The sequence below is a fragment of the Cannabis sativa genome, chromosome 2 (assembly GCF_029168945.1).
Source record: "Cannabis sativa cultivar Pink pepper isolate KNU-18-1 chromosome 2, ASM2916894v1, whole genome shotgun sequence".
NCBI classification, from domain to species: Eukaryota; Viridiplantae; Streptophyta; class Magnoliopsida; order Rosales; family Cannabaceae; genus Cannabis; species Cannabis sativa.
The window spans coordinates 4,187,249-4,207,307 of NC_083602.1; the positions used below are offsets into that span (position 1 = coordinate 4,187,249).

Consider the following 20,059-nt stretch of genomic DNA (forward strand, 5'->3'; position numbering starts at 1 on the left):
GTATGTATTAACTTTATATAATTTATGTGTAGTGCTCTTGAGAGGTACTACCTTGAGAAAAGAAACCGACGGTCAGTAGCAATAAGCTTCACTGAGTACAGATGTCCAGAGCAACCAGATGGCGACCAGTGTGGGTATTATAGCATGAGATTTATTAAATCATTCATGACTGAAAATAATCCTACACGAAAATTGGAAACAGAGGTAAAGACACTAATTATTTTCTCAAATATTAAAGTTTTTAAGTACTTTTATTATGACCTATTAAATTAATGATATGTTTCGTTTGTTGCAGTTTAAAAGGAACATATCATCTCTTACACTAACAAAGAAATCAATGAAACACGTGACGAATGGGAAAAGTATGTCATGCAAATGATAGCAGCAAGCAAATGACTAATAACATAGAGTATGATGACCAATGATCGCTCATGGACGATCCCCATGTGATCTAAGAAAATGATTGATAGGTTTGACATCGATCTTAGTTACTATTGTCTTGCTTTTTTAGTTTTTAGGAAGTGATCTCCAGCTATTTGATTAAAGTCCCAAGTGACTACCTGGAGACTTATTTTGTTCATAGTATACATATTTTTAAATGTTCAGAAGATATTCTACAAAAGATTAAAAAATGTAAAAACTTAATTGGATTTCCTTCTTTTGTATTGCATTACTAAACTTTGATGGCATATTAAAGTTTTCATGAAGCTTTAATTCTTTTGAAGAGTGTTAAATGTATGAATTTTCTTATAAAAATATTATTATTGTTATTATGTTTTTTCATCATTGTTGGAAATCTAAATAATAAAAATACAAGAGGAGAATTGAATTAATATTTCTATTTTATACTTTACTTGATATTGTCTGACAGTTTATAACCGTCATTCTAAGTAGTGTATTTTGTTAGTTATAGTCTGACTAAAGTCTTTTCCAACATTTCTTAACTGTCATTTAAAGTAACTTTTTGCCACAGTTATAAACCGTCATTTAAAGAGATGTTTTCCATCACGAAAGTCTTTCCCCACGGTTATAAACCGTCATTTAAAGTGACTTTTTCCAACATTTCTTAATCGTCATTTAAAGTGACTTTTTCCAACATTTCTTAATCGTCATTTAAAGTAACTTTTTGCCACAGTTATAAACTGTCATTTAAAATTCTGTATTTTTATGACACCCACATAGCCAACGGTTTTAGGAACCGTTGGGAAATCATATAAAAGACAGTTATAAACCGTTGGGAATAACCATTTTTGTAGTAGTGAGGATGCTGAAATTCCAATTATGGACGTACAAAACATGTTCCTTCCTTGGCCTAAACACTTAATTGTAACATCCGAGGTAACATTTCTTATAAATTAATTATTACTGATTGATGGAGTTTGAATATCTACAATATTATAGTGAAGTAGGTTTAATATGCGAATATATGTGCTGTGGTGGGATGGATGAATAAACTACTGTTATATTTGTGTTATTTGTCATTATACAAGCATGTTTAAAAAATTTGGGGGCATTCAATTACAGCCATTATGCTGCCAAAATTTTGATAGAATTTGGATCAAATTTGATATATTATGTTCTGTTTTATTTAGGGTCCACTCACTCAACCGCCTTCAAGATGTGATGCGTCCAAGAGGAAAGCTCTCATGCTTTCTCCACAAGGCGGTCGTGAACGGGAAGATGAATTATTCTCACAAAAGGTCATGGACAGGATCCCTAAATTGCTAAAATAGATGGTTGTTGAATTTTTGAACCTCAAAGGTAAACGTGATATAATCACAATTCCTGTACCCCGAGGATTCATAGCACCGCGTACCCAAATCACGTTATTTGGAGAGGATTTACAGCAGGTTGCATTGTGTGACTTCATCGGCAACCAGGGAATGTTGTTTGGAATGATGTATACTCTTCTTTAATCTAATTAACCTTATATATCAAATTCTAGTCAAATCATTATAAGTTACTAATAATTAACAATTTTTTTGGCAGTCACATTTGGGAGAGCATGAACGGTTTGAGAAAATTTTCAAGTTTTACGACCTAGAGCTTCTCGTAGTGAATGGTAGTAACCCTGAAGAGAAAATTCAGTCTTTTGACAATGCGGCAAGACGATTGGCTGCTTGATTATCATTGATAAATAACAATTACCAAATAATGTTCTTTATTCCTCTGAATATCGGGTGAACACTATTTAATTCTTTAGTGCTAATTGTTCATTTCTATATTATGACTTCAAATTATTTTTATACTATCTTACTTATATTCTAATATAATTTTCTAGTGCGCATTGGATGCTAGAGGTCGTTACGCCACAGAAAATTGTCCATTTAGACCCTATACGTGGCCACCAAGTTCCCGAACAAATTACTCAAATGTTGGGAAGGTAATAATTTACAGCAGGTTGCATTGTGTGACTTCATCGGCAACCAGGGAATGCTGTTTGGAATGATGTATACTCTTCTTTAATCTAATTAACCTTATATATCAAATTCTAGTCAAATTATTATAAGATACTAATAATTAAAATTTTTTTTAGCAGTCACATCTGGGAGAGCATGAACGGTTTGAGAAAATTTTCAAGTTTTACGACCTAGAGCTTCTCGTAGTGAATGGTAGTAACCCTAAAGAGAAGAGTCAGTCTTTTGCATGACAATGCGGCAAGACGATTGGCTGCTTGGTTATCATTGATGAATAACAACCACCAAATGTTCTTTATTCCTTGGAATATCGGGTGAATACTATTTAATTTTTTAGTGCTAATTGTTCATTTCTATATTATGACTTCAAATTATTTTTATACTATTTTACTCATATTCTATAATTTTCTAGTGCGCATTGGATGCTAGAGGTCGTTACGCCAAAGAAAATTGTCCATTTAGACCCTATACGTCGCCACCAAGTTCTCGAACAAATTACTCAAATGTTGGGAAGGTAATAATTTAATGACTATTATGTAACAAATTTTAATTAACTAATGAATTGAAATGCTAATATAATATTTCAAACAGTGCATTCAGATATATAGGGGAAACATGAGTATCTTGGCCCGTGGCAAGGAATTTCATTAGCAAATTTTTCAAGACAACCTAAAACCCAAGAATGTGGTTTTCATAATTTGAAATACATGACTGACATCGTCGCACGTGCAAACCCCAACAGTTACATACAAGATCAAAAAGCTGTAAGTTTCAATTATTGAATATATAGTATTTATTATAATAACAGATAATATACATACATATATATATATATAAACTGGTATAAATTTTTACTTTTTTTAACAGTTTGGGGATAAGTGGTAATACAATCCAAAAACTAAATTGTTACCAATACAGGGACAGCGGATAGAACGGTTGATGGCAGTGATTCACGATGACGATTGATGCTGAAAGGCCCAAGAATATATAAATGAAATGAAATGAAATTATGTATTTTGGCCAATTCTAAAATTAATTTAAATCATATTTAATTTACCTTTTTAAAAAAATAAATATGTAATTTAAATTTAAATAAAATAAAATAATATATAAATTAATAAATATATAATCTAAATAAATTAAGTAAAGTTAGAAAAACTTAAATTCGGGTATATATGGCGTTAGTTATTAGCTAGGAATCGACGCTAGATATATTCCTGTAGCGTCAGTTCCTAGCTAATAACCGTTACTGAAAGCCTTAAAAAACTGCCTCTAAAGAAGTGGCATGTCAATGGGAAATATAAGCTGCAATATATATACAAAAGGTTTGAACATAAGTTAACTCACGATCTCGGTCTGCTTCCTCAATCGTAATATTATTTAATAACTCAAAAGCCCCCTTGTATAAGAAGACAAAATCGTACAGAGGCACAAATATTCTTGAATGTTTCTCTATTTTAGTTTTCTAAAATTATTCACATAAATATTTTAACTTATGAATTGATAGCAGAAAGCAATATATATTGATGCAAAAGAGAATGTTTGGTACCATTTTCAAGCAACATTGCCGATAAGAACTCAAAAAGGAGCTGCCAAGAAAGGATCTTCGGCTTGGGCTCCCATAGGCTTCGACTTGGGAAATCTTCAGGCAGGGTATTGCCAGGAACTGAGAAGAAAGCTACTACCGTTGGGAGTTGAGAAGAAAGGAGAAGTCGTCGGCAGATAATCGTCGGCAAGAGTATCGTCACAGGGAATTGTCAAGAGCTGAGAGAGACGAGATTTAGGGTATTGATCTGAAATTTTCAGCCTCTTGGGGTCCAATATTCGAACGAGGGTTGTCCCAAATTTTTAAGCCAATAATATTTTTTTTAATTAATTCAGCCAATAATTAATTCAGCCAATAATTAATATTATTAATTAGGTATAAAATACATCTTTTCTCAACAGTTATTAACTGTTGGATATACTAAGTATTCTCCACATTTATAAGCCGTTAGGTATACTTAGTATTCCCAACAGATAATAACCGTTGGAATAAATTATTTTCTTTTAAAAAAAAATCTGTTTACTGTTGGCAATAGCTATCCTAACAGTTTTTTTGGTTTAGTGCTAAATCGATAGAAAAAACTTCCACTTACTTTTCCCAACAGTTTCCATAATTGACCCTTTTTTAAACCGTTGGGAATAGCTCGTTTTGTAGTAGTGTGTGCTTATGCTGAAACTAACATGTTCAATGTAGATTTTCATCTTCAAATCTTTTTCAGATGTCGATTGGACTTCATGTAGTGACACTACAAGGTTTGTTTCTAGTTATTGTGTCTTTCTTGATAGATCATTAATCTCTTGGAAATCCAAAAAGTAATCCACCGTCTCTCGTTCGTCAGCCGAAGCAGAATATCAGACTATGACTAATGCCACTTGTGAGATAATTACCTGACTGTTAGCACTAATTTGGGATTTCGACATCAATCACAAAGACCATGCCATACTTTTTTTTTTTGACAATACAGCTGCCATTCACATTTTCAAGAATCCCATATTCCATGAACGAACCAAGTATATTAAGATCGATTGCCATGTTGTCCGAGAAAAAGTCTAAGAAAGCACACATTAAAGCTCATTCATGTCACCACCAACAATAACATTGCTAATATATTTACAAAGCTTTTATTTCCTAAAATACACTTGTATCCAAGATGAACATGAAAAGCTTATACATTTTATCTTGAGAGAAAATATTAGGTTTACTATTTAGTTTAAATTCGCTCAACATTTCAGTCCACAACATTTTTGGGCCTCTTCCTTTTTGCCCTACATATATAATTGTGAGCTTTGTACATGTAATAAATAGTTTTGGCATTTTGTGCCGTTTTCAATCAAAATGAGAAAGGGATTTCTCTCTAACATTGAAAGAGGCCAAACCACAATATATATATATATATATATATATATGGTGTTATTTTACATTTGTTTATTTGTTCAAGTTCTTATCAATACTTATCAAATTTACAACTATTTGCTGTGGTTGCCGAGGCTCAATACCCTTTAATATTAATTATAATTAATATAAGACACCAGCTATATATTAATTACTAGCCAATCCAGAATAAAAACTAATACAATTAGAGTCATCATTAGAAAATACGCAATAATAATAATAAATTGACTAAACAACGTACGTGGAGTTCTAACTCAATAAATTGACACACTGAACTTTTGGCTGTCGGAACTTGGGTTGACGGCCTGAGGATAGTGGCCGCTGATCGGCGAGACCATGGGAGACTATCGAAGGTAACATCTGTAATATTTGAAATTGAAGAAGGCAATTTGAAATCTGATCATTTGGGTTCATAGTCCTCAATATGAGAATATATACAAAAATATATTACAAATATGTGGCAGAAATAAAATTACCAAAATGTAAACATTGTTTAATGTCCATAGCATAAATTACAAATGAATGGCATAAATTTGAAAACACTTAAAATTTTCCTATTGTATATGTAATTTCTAGTGTATTATAGTTAATATATTATAGCTAAAATTAAGGAACTTATTTTATGAATCTTCTAATTGTTGGAATAAGTATTTTTTTTTACTTATTTTTTTTTTGTTAGTCTTATCAATTTTTTTAATTAAATATATATATATATAAAAAAAAACATAAATGTTTAATTTTTTATTATTTTTTTTAATGGAAAATGTAAACTTCATCAAGCAACAAACTCTGTCACCAAACAAGGTAACAAATGAGTAGGAACAGACTCCATACTGAAGGTACAATCAGGATACAAATTAGAGACTCTAGCTAAGCTATGAGCCACTAAATTAGCAGATCGTTTAACAAAAATAACCTCAACGGTACACAAATCAGCAAGCAAATTTTTACAATTTTGAATGACCTGATCAAATAAAAAAATCATACAAATAGAACTACGTAATGATTGCACAGCCCCAAGGCAATCACTCTCCACAGTCACATATTTAAAAAAATTAAAAAATATTTAAAAGGCATTTTACATACATGTATACATTATTTTAATTAATTACTGTAAATATGTGCAAAAAATACTTATTACTATTTTTCATACATTTTTATGTACAATTAGAAACTTTTTTTTTTCATTTTTTATACTATATATGGTAATAATTAAACATAAATAAACTTACCATAGGGTGTGTTTGGAAGTAACTGTGTAATTACTAGGTAGGGTAATTACTAGGGTGGTAATTATACAGTTTAGTAATTACACTATATTTTAAAATGTAAAGCGTGTTTGGATATGAAGTGGTAATTACATATGAATTCCTAATATCTTGTTTGGCAAAATAGTTAGTAATTACATGGGAAAATAATATTTTTTAGTAGCTAATGTTTAATATGGAAAGTTTTTAGTAATTACACAGTGTAATTACATCCAATTCTCATGGGGGCCATGAGAATTGAAGAGTGTAATTGGAACCCCTCAATTACTTCCAATTACACAGTTACAGTGTAATTACACGGTCAGACAAACATGTCAAATTGTGTAATTACCTCCAATTACACACAAATCCAATTACATTGTGGCTTTCCAAACGCACCCATAGTTATAATAATAAAATTATTTATGAAGCTTATATACACATTATTATATATAATTTTTATTTCATATTTTATAATTATAATATTATAATAATTTATATATATTGAAACAGATAATAAATATTTATTTTTTGACACAAAATATTTTTAAATTTTAATTTAGCTTGTAAAATTATTTGTTTTGCATTTTTTAATGAATATGAGATATTATAAATAATGTATAAAAAAAATATAAAAATACATACTATAATTATAAACATTTATTAGAATAACATAATAAACATACATTTGAATTTTATTGGTTTTTTTATGCTTTTAAAACTATAAATAAACACACTTCTATAATTTAAATACATTAATGTTTATAGTTTTGATATTATATTTTTATAAAAAATTAATTAAATTATATTTATTCCAAATAAGATTAATAATAAATATTTTTTTCTTATTAAAAAATTATTTTGTTTATAAATGTTAGAACTGTTTAATATTTATTTATTTAATTTTACAAATTTGTCTATTTTGTGTTTTTAGAAACATTTTATTTATTAAAAATTTTAAAATTATTATTAGAATAAACATGAAGCATTATTATTATGATGTCACACATGAATTACAATAATATATAATACACATTTTTTTAAAAAAATTATATATAAATATACTTTTAAAATTTATATACGTTAAATATGGGCAATAATTTTATTACGAAAAATGAGTTTGATTATATATACGAAAAAAAAACTCAAATCATTTTATCTATATTGAAAATATATATTATTTTAAAAAAAAAAAAAAAACTCAATTGGCTAGTTCTAGAGAGATCCAGTTGTTTAGTCTTGATATTTAATTGATTCTCTTCAGTTTGATAGTTTTCTAATTAAAATTTTATTCTGTTTTTTGATGTTTTTTCAGGTGAAATTAACTTTAATATTTTAATGAGTTAAGAGCGTTATTTGAAGATGTTATAGCTTTATTGTCTAAATTTCTGGGGGCAATTTTGTCCCATGGGACACTCTCTAAGATTTTAGTGGCCCATGGTTGGCAAAGCATGCTCTCCGGTTAGACGATGAGTTATCCTGGTTCGAGGAGGTTCCAACGCCGGTGGCGGACGTGGACGTCGTAAATTCATGAGTGATTCTAATCACTTTGTCAAAAAAAAAAAATTGATATATGTTTATTTGATAATAATAAACATTATTGTTTAATCGTCACAAAAAAATTATAATTTGTTATTTATAAATATTTTTGTGTATTTACAAAGAGGTTTTTTTTAAACACTATTTTTTTTATTTATAAAACAATTTTCTTTATCGATAGAGTTTTTTTCTTAAACAATTTTTTTATTTATAAATATTTTATTTTTGACGCATTTTTTTTTTATTTATAAGCAGTCTTTTTATAAATAATTTTATTTATTATTATTAAATATTTAATTGGAAATCTTTAGTTGTTAAATAAACTTATTTGTTTATTTATGCTTTATACCATTATCCTCATTTGATACATTTATTAATTGAAATTAAAATAATATATATTTTCAATATAGATAAAATGATTTGAGTTTTTTTTTTTTCTTAAAAAAAAGTCTTGATTATTGCAATTCGTTTAATTTAATATTTTGTGTTTTAGTTGTGTAATTCTTTTAAATTTGTTGTATATGTTAATTAAATAGAGCCCTAAAGTTAAACCTAAAAACAAAAAGAATTAATTTCACATTTATCATCATTGCCTCCTTTTCTTCTACTTCGTAAGTTTCTTGCACAACAAGGTTAAATAATTAATAGCCTAAAAACATAATAATGAAAGAAAATTATTAATCCAAGATTAGCATGAAGCACACCTTTTGAAATAGCAAAAACTAGGTAGTTATATATTCAATGAAATCATTTATTTCTCGTACCAAACAATTTCATTTTTAAGAAAAAATAATAATATATATACAGGAGCCATTAAACAATGATAATTAATATAATTTATGTGCTATTGAAACTAGCTAGTTATAAATATGTTGGCCAAATTTTTGGACATTGTCGAGAAAATAATTTATTGTTGAATTTAGCTAACCACATTCGCACTTACTTCAGTTAATAAAATTTAGACTTCAAAAATATATATATACATGTAAAATTTATTGGGAAAAAAACAAAAAAATACAAAAAAGGAAAAAAAATTACAAAAATACTTTGGGCCGGCCCATTAAACATTTATACAGTCCACATACAAATATTTACAAAAATACCACATGCACTAAGCCTTCAGCTGTACAGAGCGAACCATGAAGATGAAAATACGCGCTCGTTTCAAAACCGCAAAACAACCAAAATGAAACCAAAACGAGAAAAATACAACTATTAATTCTGGCAAAATCAATTAGAAAAGAATACCTGCAATGATCTAAACTGAAAATGACGAAAAAAAAATCAGAAAAACTGTGAAGAAACTGAAATTACATATTTGTTTTCTATTTTATTCGATCAAAATAACTCCCCCTAATATCGAAATTTATATTCATGAAATGTAGATCTGTAACAAACAGATCTGGAGCTCCCACTAGATCCAAAACAATGTATGATGTGAAAAATTTTAAAAAAAACCTCATGAATAATACATCTACGTTATATACAGTTGCATTTTGATTTATTTTTTGTTTTGGTTGCCTTATAGTTGCATTATCGTTTTATGATAGTTTATATATTATGCAAGAATTTAATTTGATGGGGACTAAGAAATAGTAGTTATACATAGTAAGTTTTGTGCAAATAGTTGCATATTAATTTTATAGTGAAATAACATATGCAAGTAGCAAAACTATAACAAAACTACAAAACAACTGTATGCAAGTGCAAATAGTTGTCTTATAGTTGCATTATCGTTTTATGATAGTTTATATATTATGCAAGAATTTAATTTGATGGGGACTAAGAAATAGTAGTTATACATAGTAAGTTTTGTGCAAATAGTTGCATATTAATTTTATAGTGAAATAACATATGCCAGTAGCAAAACTATAATAAAACTACAAAACAACTGTATGCAAGTGCAAATAGTTGCCTTATAGTTGCATTATCGTTTTATGATAGTTTATATATTATGCAAGAATTTAATTTGATGGGGACTAAAAAATAGTAGTTATACATAGTAAGTTTTGTGCAAATAGTTGCATATTAATTTTATAGTGAAATAACATATGCAAGTAGCAAAACTATAATAAAACTACAAAACAACTGTATACAAACTAAAATACAGTAAAAACTCTTTGAACATCAACATCCATGATAAATCTCATTGTTACCCATTGATGATATAAAAATGGACAGGAAACAACTAGATAAAAAACATATTAAAAAAATACATATAGAAGGTGTAAAATTTCAAATATGGGAGAAAACCAAAAAGAAACCGAAAACAAACCTCGGTTCGAACATCAGCACCAACATTAGCTTTTTTCCCAGAAACGTTGACAATGAAATCTCTGCATTATTTGTTGAGTAAACATACATAAGAAGCACAATGATTTCTATACTCTTTCTGGCTTTATTCTCTACACAGTCGCTCCATATGTTATCAAGGTCCGTTTCTTCGTAAGAATATATAAGAAACTAGCTTTACAATTAAAAATTAAAAAAAAAAAAGAAAAGAAGAATTGTTATGTAAAAAAATTTAAAATTAAAAACTGAAATAAAATTAAAAATTAAAAATTAAAAACTGAAATAAAATTAAAAATAAAAAGAAAAGAAGAAAAAAAGAGAGTGAAATGATGGATTGATTGATAGAAGTCAATCCTAGACCTAAGCAACAATATATAAGAAACTAGCTTTACAATTAAAAATTAAAAATAAAAAAAAAAAGAATTGTTATAGAAAAAAAAATTAAAAATTAAAAACTGAAAATAAAATTAAAAATAAAAAATTAAAAACTGAAATAAAATTAAAAATAAAAAGAAAAGAAAAAAAAAAAGAGTGAAATGATGGATTGATTGATAGAAAATGAAAAAAGAGATGGAAGAGAGTAGGATTTGATTGATGATGGATGTAATGATGACTAAGTGGTAAATGTGTAATAAAAATAAGTTTGTAAGTAGAAATGTAGTAATAGGCGTGTGATGGTAATTATGTAATAAAGTGTGTAAAAAGGATTTTTCATGTAAAAATTTCAAATTTATTTATAAAAAATATATCTATCTAATTTTATTTTTCATTGAACAATAAAATAAAGGGAAATTACGCCAAATGTTATTTGTTTAATTTCTTTTTTAAATTTATGGTTGGGGTTTTTAAAGTAATTTTTCCGATAGTTTCTATGTGAGTTTCTATACAATTTTTAGTTGGGATTTAGGTTGCTCCGTTAGTGGTAATTGAGATTTTTATATAAAATTTCGTAAAAGTGTAAAAAAAAAAAACTATTTTTGAAGTGTAATAAAAAAATCGTTTAACTAACAATTTCAGTTAGATTGCCACATTTAATATAAGATATATATAAGTCATGCCCATATATGTGGTTGTGTATTGGAAGTTAAATTCGTTGACCTTGCTTTTAGCTAATAATACTGAGTCTTTAAAACGATGCAGTTATAAATTATAGTAATAATAATAATAAAATAATTTTAATGAGCAATAAGAACACGAAAAAATTTACAAAGATTCGACACTGAGATTATGGTAATAGCCTACTCCCCTTTATATTTGTATTACTCCTAAGATTATCAAGATCACAAGGAGTTGATAAAGTTAATTAGTTTCTCAACAATCATATGAAAGCTTACAAGTATCTCAATAACATAAGTGCTCTCTCGAAAATATGATGAACTTGAATGATCTTTTGATAATAAAATGACTCCATTATTTATAGGTAATATACAGTGAATATTACTTAAAAGAATAAAAAATAAATGGAAAATTAAATATTAAATCCTAGAAATCTCTCGATTGTGCAAAATAAATCTCATAAATGTAGGAATTTAATCATGTTGAAAATGATAAAATATTTAAGAAAAATATCTTAAAGAATCTAAATTCACCGCATCTTTCTAGACGGAGGATCTTGCTTGGCTAACTAGAGATGTTCTGCTCAGAAAATCATGCGCAGAACTAGCTTGAATGTGATAATTTAATGTGTTTTAATGTTATTTAATGTTGTTTAAGAGATTTTTACACATCTATATAAATGTGTAATGTTCTAACAACCATCAAATTTTGAATGTGAATATTATATAATAAAATACATGCGAGATTTATACATGAGATTTATACATGGATTCAAGACCTCCCAATTAGTTAAATACTAATGTATGTGATATATACATCTTCTTACAATACACATATATAATATTTAATAAGTTGACTAATATATATTAATATTTTTTTTAGTGCAACGATAAAATGGAGAAATTCACAAGTGAAGAAATTGATAAAACATGGGTCAATGCATTCATATAATTGATTTAATATTTTATTAAGTTTTTTATTTATTTTTATTGAACAAATGAATCATTTTATCTTCCTTAATTATTTAATTTATATATTATCATTTAGGCAATGATATAAGTTTATTTTGTGAGAAATTTATAACTCTACTTTTAAAATTTTTTATTTTTAAAATAATATTTAGTAATACTGTTTGTATTAGATGGCAACCTAATTATAATTAATATTAAAATTTGTAAAGACACATATGCAAAATGGTATATATTTACTCTTATTTATATACTAGTAAAAAGTTACGTGCGAGGCAGGTATACTAATTTTATGTTAGGTATTTTTTACTTTATTTAAAAAATATAATTAACAATTAAAGAAAAAATATTATTATTTATTAGGTGAGATTATTATTATGTATCTAAATAATGTAATTTATAATTTTGACAATTAAAAGTAAATACTGGATGTAATATATTATAGTGTTTAAGAAAACTTGATAATTTAAGTGTAATATGTTCTTAAGATAATCCAAAAATAAACTAAAAATTCATGTTCAAATACTAAAGAAAACACAACTTAAATGTGTGTGAAATAAAAAAGAAAATTAAAAATCAATCTTTAAATTATTGATAATTGAAGATAACATCTATCTAAAAATTGTAGATAAAAAATCTCTTTTTCACAAATTATAATGTGAAATGTTTTAGTTAAAATACTTTATATATATATGGAACACTTCTAAATGGGTAATAACCTTTTATGTCAAGTTTCTAATAATTATTTTTTTAAAAAAAATTATATTTATTTTTTATAAAATTGGAAATAATAATTATAACTGATACTTTGAAAAAATTATAAATTATTTGTAAAAATTAATTGAAAATACTACTTTATAATTTTATGAAATTGTGAGTTTATTAATAATTTATTATTGTAAAACTAAGAATCATTTACATGTATATTAATGTGTTTTTTTTAATAGGAAAATAAGAGTTTGATTGTGGAATCCAATTGTCTTAACATTATTCATGCTCTTAAAAATAAAACGCTACAATACTTCTTAGTTCTTACTTAGAGTATCATTGTTAGAGAAATATTATTATCATCTAATGATTTTTTTTTTTGACATTACCATGCATCATTTATTAGAATATTTCTAATTAAGGAAATAAAATAATATTATTGATTCTGATAAATGAATATTTTATATTCATTGAATCTGGACAGAATCAATTACGTAATATTCTATATATGGTCAGATTTCTATATTCATTACCTGATTTGATTTCCTGAATTAATTGTCAAAATATTCTGACAATTAATGTGGCACAAATACTGATGGAGTATCTCACCTATAAATATAGGGTCTCGGTCCCCGAGCTCCTCACTCATTCTGTTCATAACAGCAAAATCCATCTAAAGAGAGTTGAGAGAGCGAGGAAGCCCGATTACCCACATCAACCAGTTTTCTTTGCAGATCAAAGCTTATGTGGGTTTGAAGCTCAAGATTCAATGGCTGGAGGTATTTCGATCCTTATTCATAGTGTATATATGTTTGATTAATTCCGCACTTTATACTTAAACATATATATTTCAGTTTATACATATAAATGTCTAACAGTTGGTATTAGAGCGGATTATATATCTCTGCCTTGATTTATTTTGAGTTTCATATAGATATACATACTTTTACGGGTTTCTTTATTTAAAATATAAATTATATATATTTTATGTATACTTTTCACTACTAGAATATGGGCCTTTAGCTTCCCTTTTTTTAATCCATTTTATAAAAAGGGAAGCTAAAGGGTGTGAGAACACCCACCAGATTCGAAATTGACATTTAGAGGCGGTTTTTTGGTAAAAACCGTAGGTATATATACTAGTAAACCCTATCCCGTCGGTTGGAAATTGGGATTTTTTAAGGGTTGTGGGAGACCCTAAGCCGTCGGTTCCTAGCAAAGAACCGACGGCATAGGTGCACACTTTATTGACACGTGTGCACCTATGCCGTCGGTTCTTTGCTAGGAACCGACGGCATAGGTCTCCCGAGTATAACCTCTGCATCGTCTTCTTCTTCCTCACTTCTTCTTCTCCGGCATATACCCGGCCACTTCTACGGCGGAAAACCCACGAAAACCCTCGCCAACCACCTCTAAAAACCCACATATCTCTCTCATTTCTTCACCATTTCACCTCATTTTTGTCTTAAAAGTTTCTATTTTCAATATCTAATCCCATACACTAAAAAAGTTTTGTTTTTTCACCCATTTACACTGTACCCGAACCTATTTTAAAAAAAAGTGGTGGTTTAACTCCGACCACCGGTTTTAGCAGAGAAATCGTTCAATCTCAACGTTCATTAAGGTATAAATATGATTTCTGTTCATTTTATTAATGTACATTGGTATTATTTCGTTTTTGTAAATATTTTTTAGGATTTTTTCATTTTATTGATATTATATTGTGTGTGCTATAGGTGGCCGGATTTTTGGTCGCAATTTGTCGCCAGATTGCGTTTATAAGGTAAATATTTATTTACTTGATATATAATATATATGTATATATTTTGTATTTTATTATTGAATATGTGTTTATATATATGTTGTGTGTATATATATTGTGTATATACTATTTGTGTATTTTGTGTATTTGTATTGTATATATATTTGTTGTGAATGAGAATGAGAGGTAGTAGGAATTTAATTAGTTTAGAGTTAAAGTTTTTAAAATAATGGTAGTGTGATATTTAGTTGATTATATATGTATACATATGTATATGTTATTTTTTAAAAAAATTATGGAAATTAGTAACTAGTAACTTGCTACTTTGTTTAATAACTAGTAAGTAATTTAATAATTAAAATTTTAATTTGGTTGTATATTGCATTATGTTATAGGTTGTGTGCTAATATTTGAGAGTCGATCGACATATTTCGGTGTTGATCGGATTTGCAATAGGTATATCCATCCGCTAACCTTTTGTTAGTATAATTAATTATCAATGTATGCTTAGTTGAGTTTGTATATCTTAAATATTCAAACGTAGTGAAGTAGGTTCTGCGAATACATGTACGCGGTCGGATTGGTGGATAAATTTTGTATTGTTTATGTTAGTTTCTTTGTTCTGTATTGTTATATTTGTTCTGTTTGTTACTTTAGGCACTTTTAAAAATTTTGGGAACGTCCAATTACAGCCGTTATGCTGCCAAAATTTCGGTAGAATTTAGTGTTATTAGTAGCATGATATTCAATTTTGTTTGTTAATGGTGTAGATATGGCCAACTCGAGTTCGGGATCTGATTCAGACCCAGAGGCAGAGTGTCCAACCACAATACCTACACGAGGGCCGACGCAAATGAATGAAATATCCAAACTAATGGATCAGGGGAAAAGAGTGGCCCTCGAAGTTAATGATAAAGGTCAATACTGTGGAAAAAGCTATGCGAAGCTCGTATCCACTCTAGGAGTCAGATGTCGGCAGACAATAGGGTTGGCTTATAAAAACTGGAAAGAAGTCAACCCGACTCTGAAAAATAAAGTTTGGAAAGACATTCAGGTAAGCTATTATTTGTTAGAATTTTGATTTGTTTTTCTATTACTCCAAATGTTGACTCTAACCGTGTTTGTTTTCCTTCAAAATAGACGGGGTTCATTGTGTCGGACACCTTCAAACATGATTGTCTCATCCTAGCTGGGAAGTTAATGAAAGACTTCAAGAATAGGATGACAAAAGACATCATAATGCCCGCGTTGAAAGAGAATGATCTGGGACGACTGGCACAAGTCCCTGAAAAGCACCCCGAGATCGACGCTGCTGATTGGTGCAAATTTGTTGAAAGTCGACTAACTCCTGAATTTCTGGTACGCTAATTATATTAACACTAAGATAAACTCTTAAATACAAGTACATGTATCTAATGTATTTTTTTGGCATTGTAGGAATTGAGTAAGGTGCAACGTGAACGTTCCTCAAAAATTCAATCCAGACATCGAAGTGGTCGGAGTGGAATGGTGAACGTACGGGAAGTTGTGGTAAGAAATACTTAAAATTTAATGTGCTATAATGTGCTATACAATTTAATTGGTACTCATTTCATTGTTATAACATTATGTAGAAAAAAGACCTCGAAGTTGCAGATCCCTCCGCCACCGTGTTTGGATTAAATCTCGCACCAAGAGTAGAAAACTTGTCACTGATTACGACAAGGAAATTGCAGAGAAGATAGTAAGTATATATTAATCCTTAATTGAGTTCTACTCATGAGTTAGTGTATATAATTCATATACTAATTGCTTGAATATATGCGTGCATTAGGCTCAATTAGAAGAGAAGCTTAGTCAGGGACAAATTCAGGTCCAGGGCCAAAACGATATCCTGACGCAGGCGCTCGGGACACCAGAGCATCCTGGACGTGTCAGGGCTGCTGGGTATGCTATTACTTCAAATGTTATTTATTTAGTTACACAAATAAAATCGTTGCTAATTTGCTTTTTATGATTTGTAGGTTCCTGACCAGGGCATCTCAACTGTTCGGTAGGAAGAAAAGGGAAGTGTCTGATGTTGTGGCTCGGCAAGCGAAGGAGATTGAAAAATTAAAAGCCGAAGTCCAATCCCTTAAGCAGCAGAGGAACGCTGCCGAACAAGAGGAAGAAGGAGAGGTGGCTGGTGAGGCGTATGTTCCACAACCATACGCTCCTCAGGATGAGGTACAACCACAAATTTATGCTGAGGAGTTTATTTCCCTCAACGACCAAGGTATCCTATACAATTTTGATGACCATGCGGCCCTTAATCAGCAAGTACATCTCTGCTCTGACAACATCGACAATATTGTGGCCCGAGGGTATTTGTACGAGCATGTGGGTACGATCAAAGTTCACTGCCAGGATTACGATGATTCACATGCCCGGATCATGGTTTCGGAAATCCTGCAAGAGGACGCTGAAATCCCAGTCCCAATTGAAGAGTGCAGATATGTTAGGGACGTATGCCAGATGTTCCTTCCTTGGCCTAAACACTTAATTTTAACAACCGAGGTAACTTCTCAACTCAAATTAATTATTAATGATTAGTGGAGTTTGAATATCTTAAATATTCATCCGTAGTGAAGTAGGTTCTGCGAATATATGTGCTGCGGTGGGATGGATGAAAAAACTACTGTTATATATGTGTTATTTGTCATTATACAGCTATGTTCAAAATTTTTGGGGTCATTCAATTACAACCGTTATGCTGCCGAAATTTCGGTAGAATTTGGATTTAATTTGATATATATATATATATTATGTTCTGTTTTGTTTAGGGTCCACTCGCTCAACCGCCCTCAAGACGTAATGCGTCAAAGGGGAAAGCTCCGATGCTTTCTCCACAAGGCCGTGGTGCACGGGAAGATGACTTGTTCACGGAAGAGAAGATGGCGTTGATCCCTAATTCGCTAAAATGGATGATTCATGAATTCCTAAGGCTCAAAGATAAACGTGATATAATCACAATTCCTGTCCCCCGAGGATTCATTGCACCGCGTACCCAGATCACGTTATCTGGAGAGGATTTGCAGCAGGTTGCTACGTGTGACTACATCGGCAACCAGGGAATGCTGTTTGGAATGATGTATACTCTTCTTTAATCTAATTAACCTTATATCAAATTATAGTTAAATTATTATAAGACACTAACACTTTTTTTGGCAGGCACATATGGGAGAGCATCAACGGTCTGAGAAAAATTTTCAAGTTTTACGACCCAGAACTTCTCACAGTGCATGGGATCAACGATGAAGAACAGAGTCAGTCTTTTGACGATGCGGCAAGACGATTGGCTAATTGGTTATCATTAATGAACAACAACCACCAAATGTTCTTTATTCCTTGGAATATCGGGTAAACTTTATTAAATTCTTTAGTGCTAATTGTTCATTTCTATATTATGTCTTCAAATTATTTTTATACTATCTTACTTATATTCCAGTATAATTTTCTAGGATGCATTGGACGCTAGTGGTGGTTGCGCCAGGGAAAATTATCCATTTAAACCCTGTAAAAGGCCGCCCAATTCCCGAAGAAATAGAACAAATGATCGGAAGGTAATAATTTAATGACTTCTTATGTAACGAATTTAAATTAACTAACGAATTGAAATGCTAATATAATTTTCCCAAACAGGGCATTCATGTATATAGGGGACGCACATCAGTATCTTGGCCCGTGGCAAGGAATTTCACAAGCAAACTGTCCAAGACAACCTAAAAGCCAAGAATGCGGTTTTTATGTTTTGAAATATATCACTGACATCGTCGCACGTGCCAACCCCAGCCGTTACATACAAGATCAAAAAGCTGTAAGTTTTAATTATTGATTATAGTATATAAATTCTATAATAATAAATATATAATATACATATACATAAACTAATATAAATTTTTAATTTTTTTAACAGTTTGGGGGTAAGAAGCAATACGATCCAAAAACAGAATTGTTACCACTACAGCGAAAGTGGATCGAACAATTGATGGCGGTGATTCACGGTGACGATTAAGGTTGAAAGGTCGAAGAATTTTTCTTCATTATGTAATTTTTATAGATTAACTTGTAGTTAGATTTATTAACTTTAATATTTTTAACTAATTTTACATTAGTGTTTGTGTAATATTTAATTATTTTTATGAAATTAAATTATGTATTTTACCCAAATTTAAATAATATTTGATTCACATTTTAAAAAATAAATATGTAATTTATATTAAATAAAATAATATATAAAATTATTAAATATATAATTAAAATGAAATTAAAATTATATAATTAAATAAAAAAAAATTTGAAAAAACTGAAAATTGCTTGCTTTTGGCGTCGGTTGGTAAATCCCCTATGGCGTCGGTTATAAGCTATAACCGACGCCATAGGGGTACCTATGGCGTCGGTTATAGCTTATAACCGACGCCATAGGTACCCCTATGGCGTCGGTTATAAGCTAATAACCGACGCCATAGGGGTACCTATGGCGTCGGTTCATATTAAACCCTTTAGCGTCGCCCTGATCAGCGTCGGTAGCGAATTTCGCGAAAACCGACGCTGAAAGGGCTTAAAAACCGCCTCTAAAGGGGGTTTTTGTAGTAGTGTTTATATTATATAATCTCGATTATATATATATTCATACTCAATTTATTTTTATATATACATATATATATATTCATCTTCATATTTACGTTCATATATATATATATTGTATACATCCATTTATACCGTATAATATATATATTTCTGGGTATACTTTCATATTATTATTCATTTATTCATTGATTTCTTTCCATATAATTAATTATCATATTCTATTATATATTTGTATGATATTTATATGGTTTAATATGTATATGCAAGTATATATATGTATATATATGTATACAGTATTGATTTTTGTTTATATATATATTTTTTATATATATACATTTTCTTTTCATTTACGTATATATATATTCATATTTATATATATACACTTTTATATTCATATTTCATAATCTATATGTTCATATGTATACACACATTCATATTTATATTCATATACTGTGTATATACATATAATTTTTCATGTATATATGTTTATATATAATACTCAGTGCTTTCATATTTTTATTGCA

The 20,059-nt window shown here is 29.1% G+C and overlaps 1 protein-coding gene and 1 long non-coding RNA gene across 2 annotated transcripts; both read left to right on the forward strand.

Annotated features, from left to right (window-relative positions):
• The first annotated feature begins 15,515 nt into the window (after window positions 1-15,515).
• LOC133033906 (uncharacterized) lies at window positions 15,516-16,457 on the forward strand. The gene is made up of 2 exons (XR_009685931.1): window positions 15,516-16,286; window positions 16,365-16,457. It is a non-coding gene; the product is annotated as an uncharacterized LOC133033906 (long non-coding RNA).
• A 98-nt stretch (window positions 16,458-16,555) lies between these two features.
• On the forward strand, window positions 16,556-18,956 carry LOC115718749 (uncharacterized). Its single transcript, XM_061109939.1, has 5 exons — window positions 16,556-16,650; window positions 16,741-16,853; window positions 16,931-17,462; window positions 17,729-18,036; window positions 18,117-18,956. The coding sequence occupies exons 3-5, from the start codon at window positions 17,340-17,342 to the stop codon at window positions 18,307-18,309; spliced, it is 624 nt and encodes a 207-aa protein (XP_060965922.1). The 5' UTR covers window positions 16,556-16,650; window positions 16,741-16,853; window positions 16,931-17,339; the 3' UTR covers window positions 18,310-18,956.
• Window positions 18,957-20,059: the final 1,103 nt, after the last annotated feature.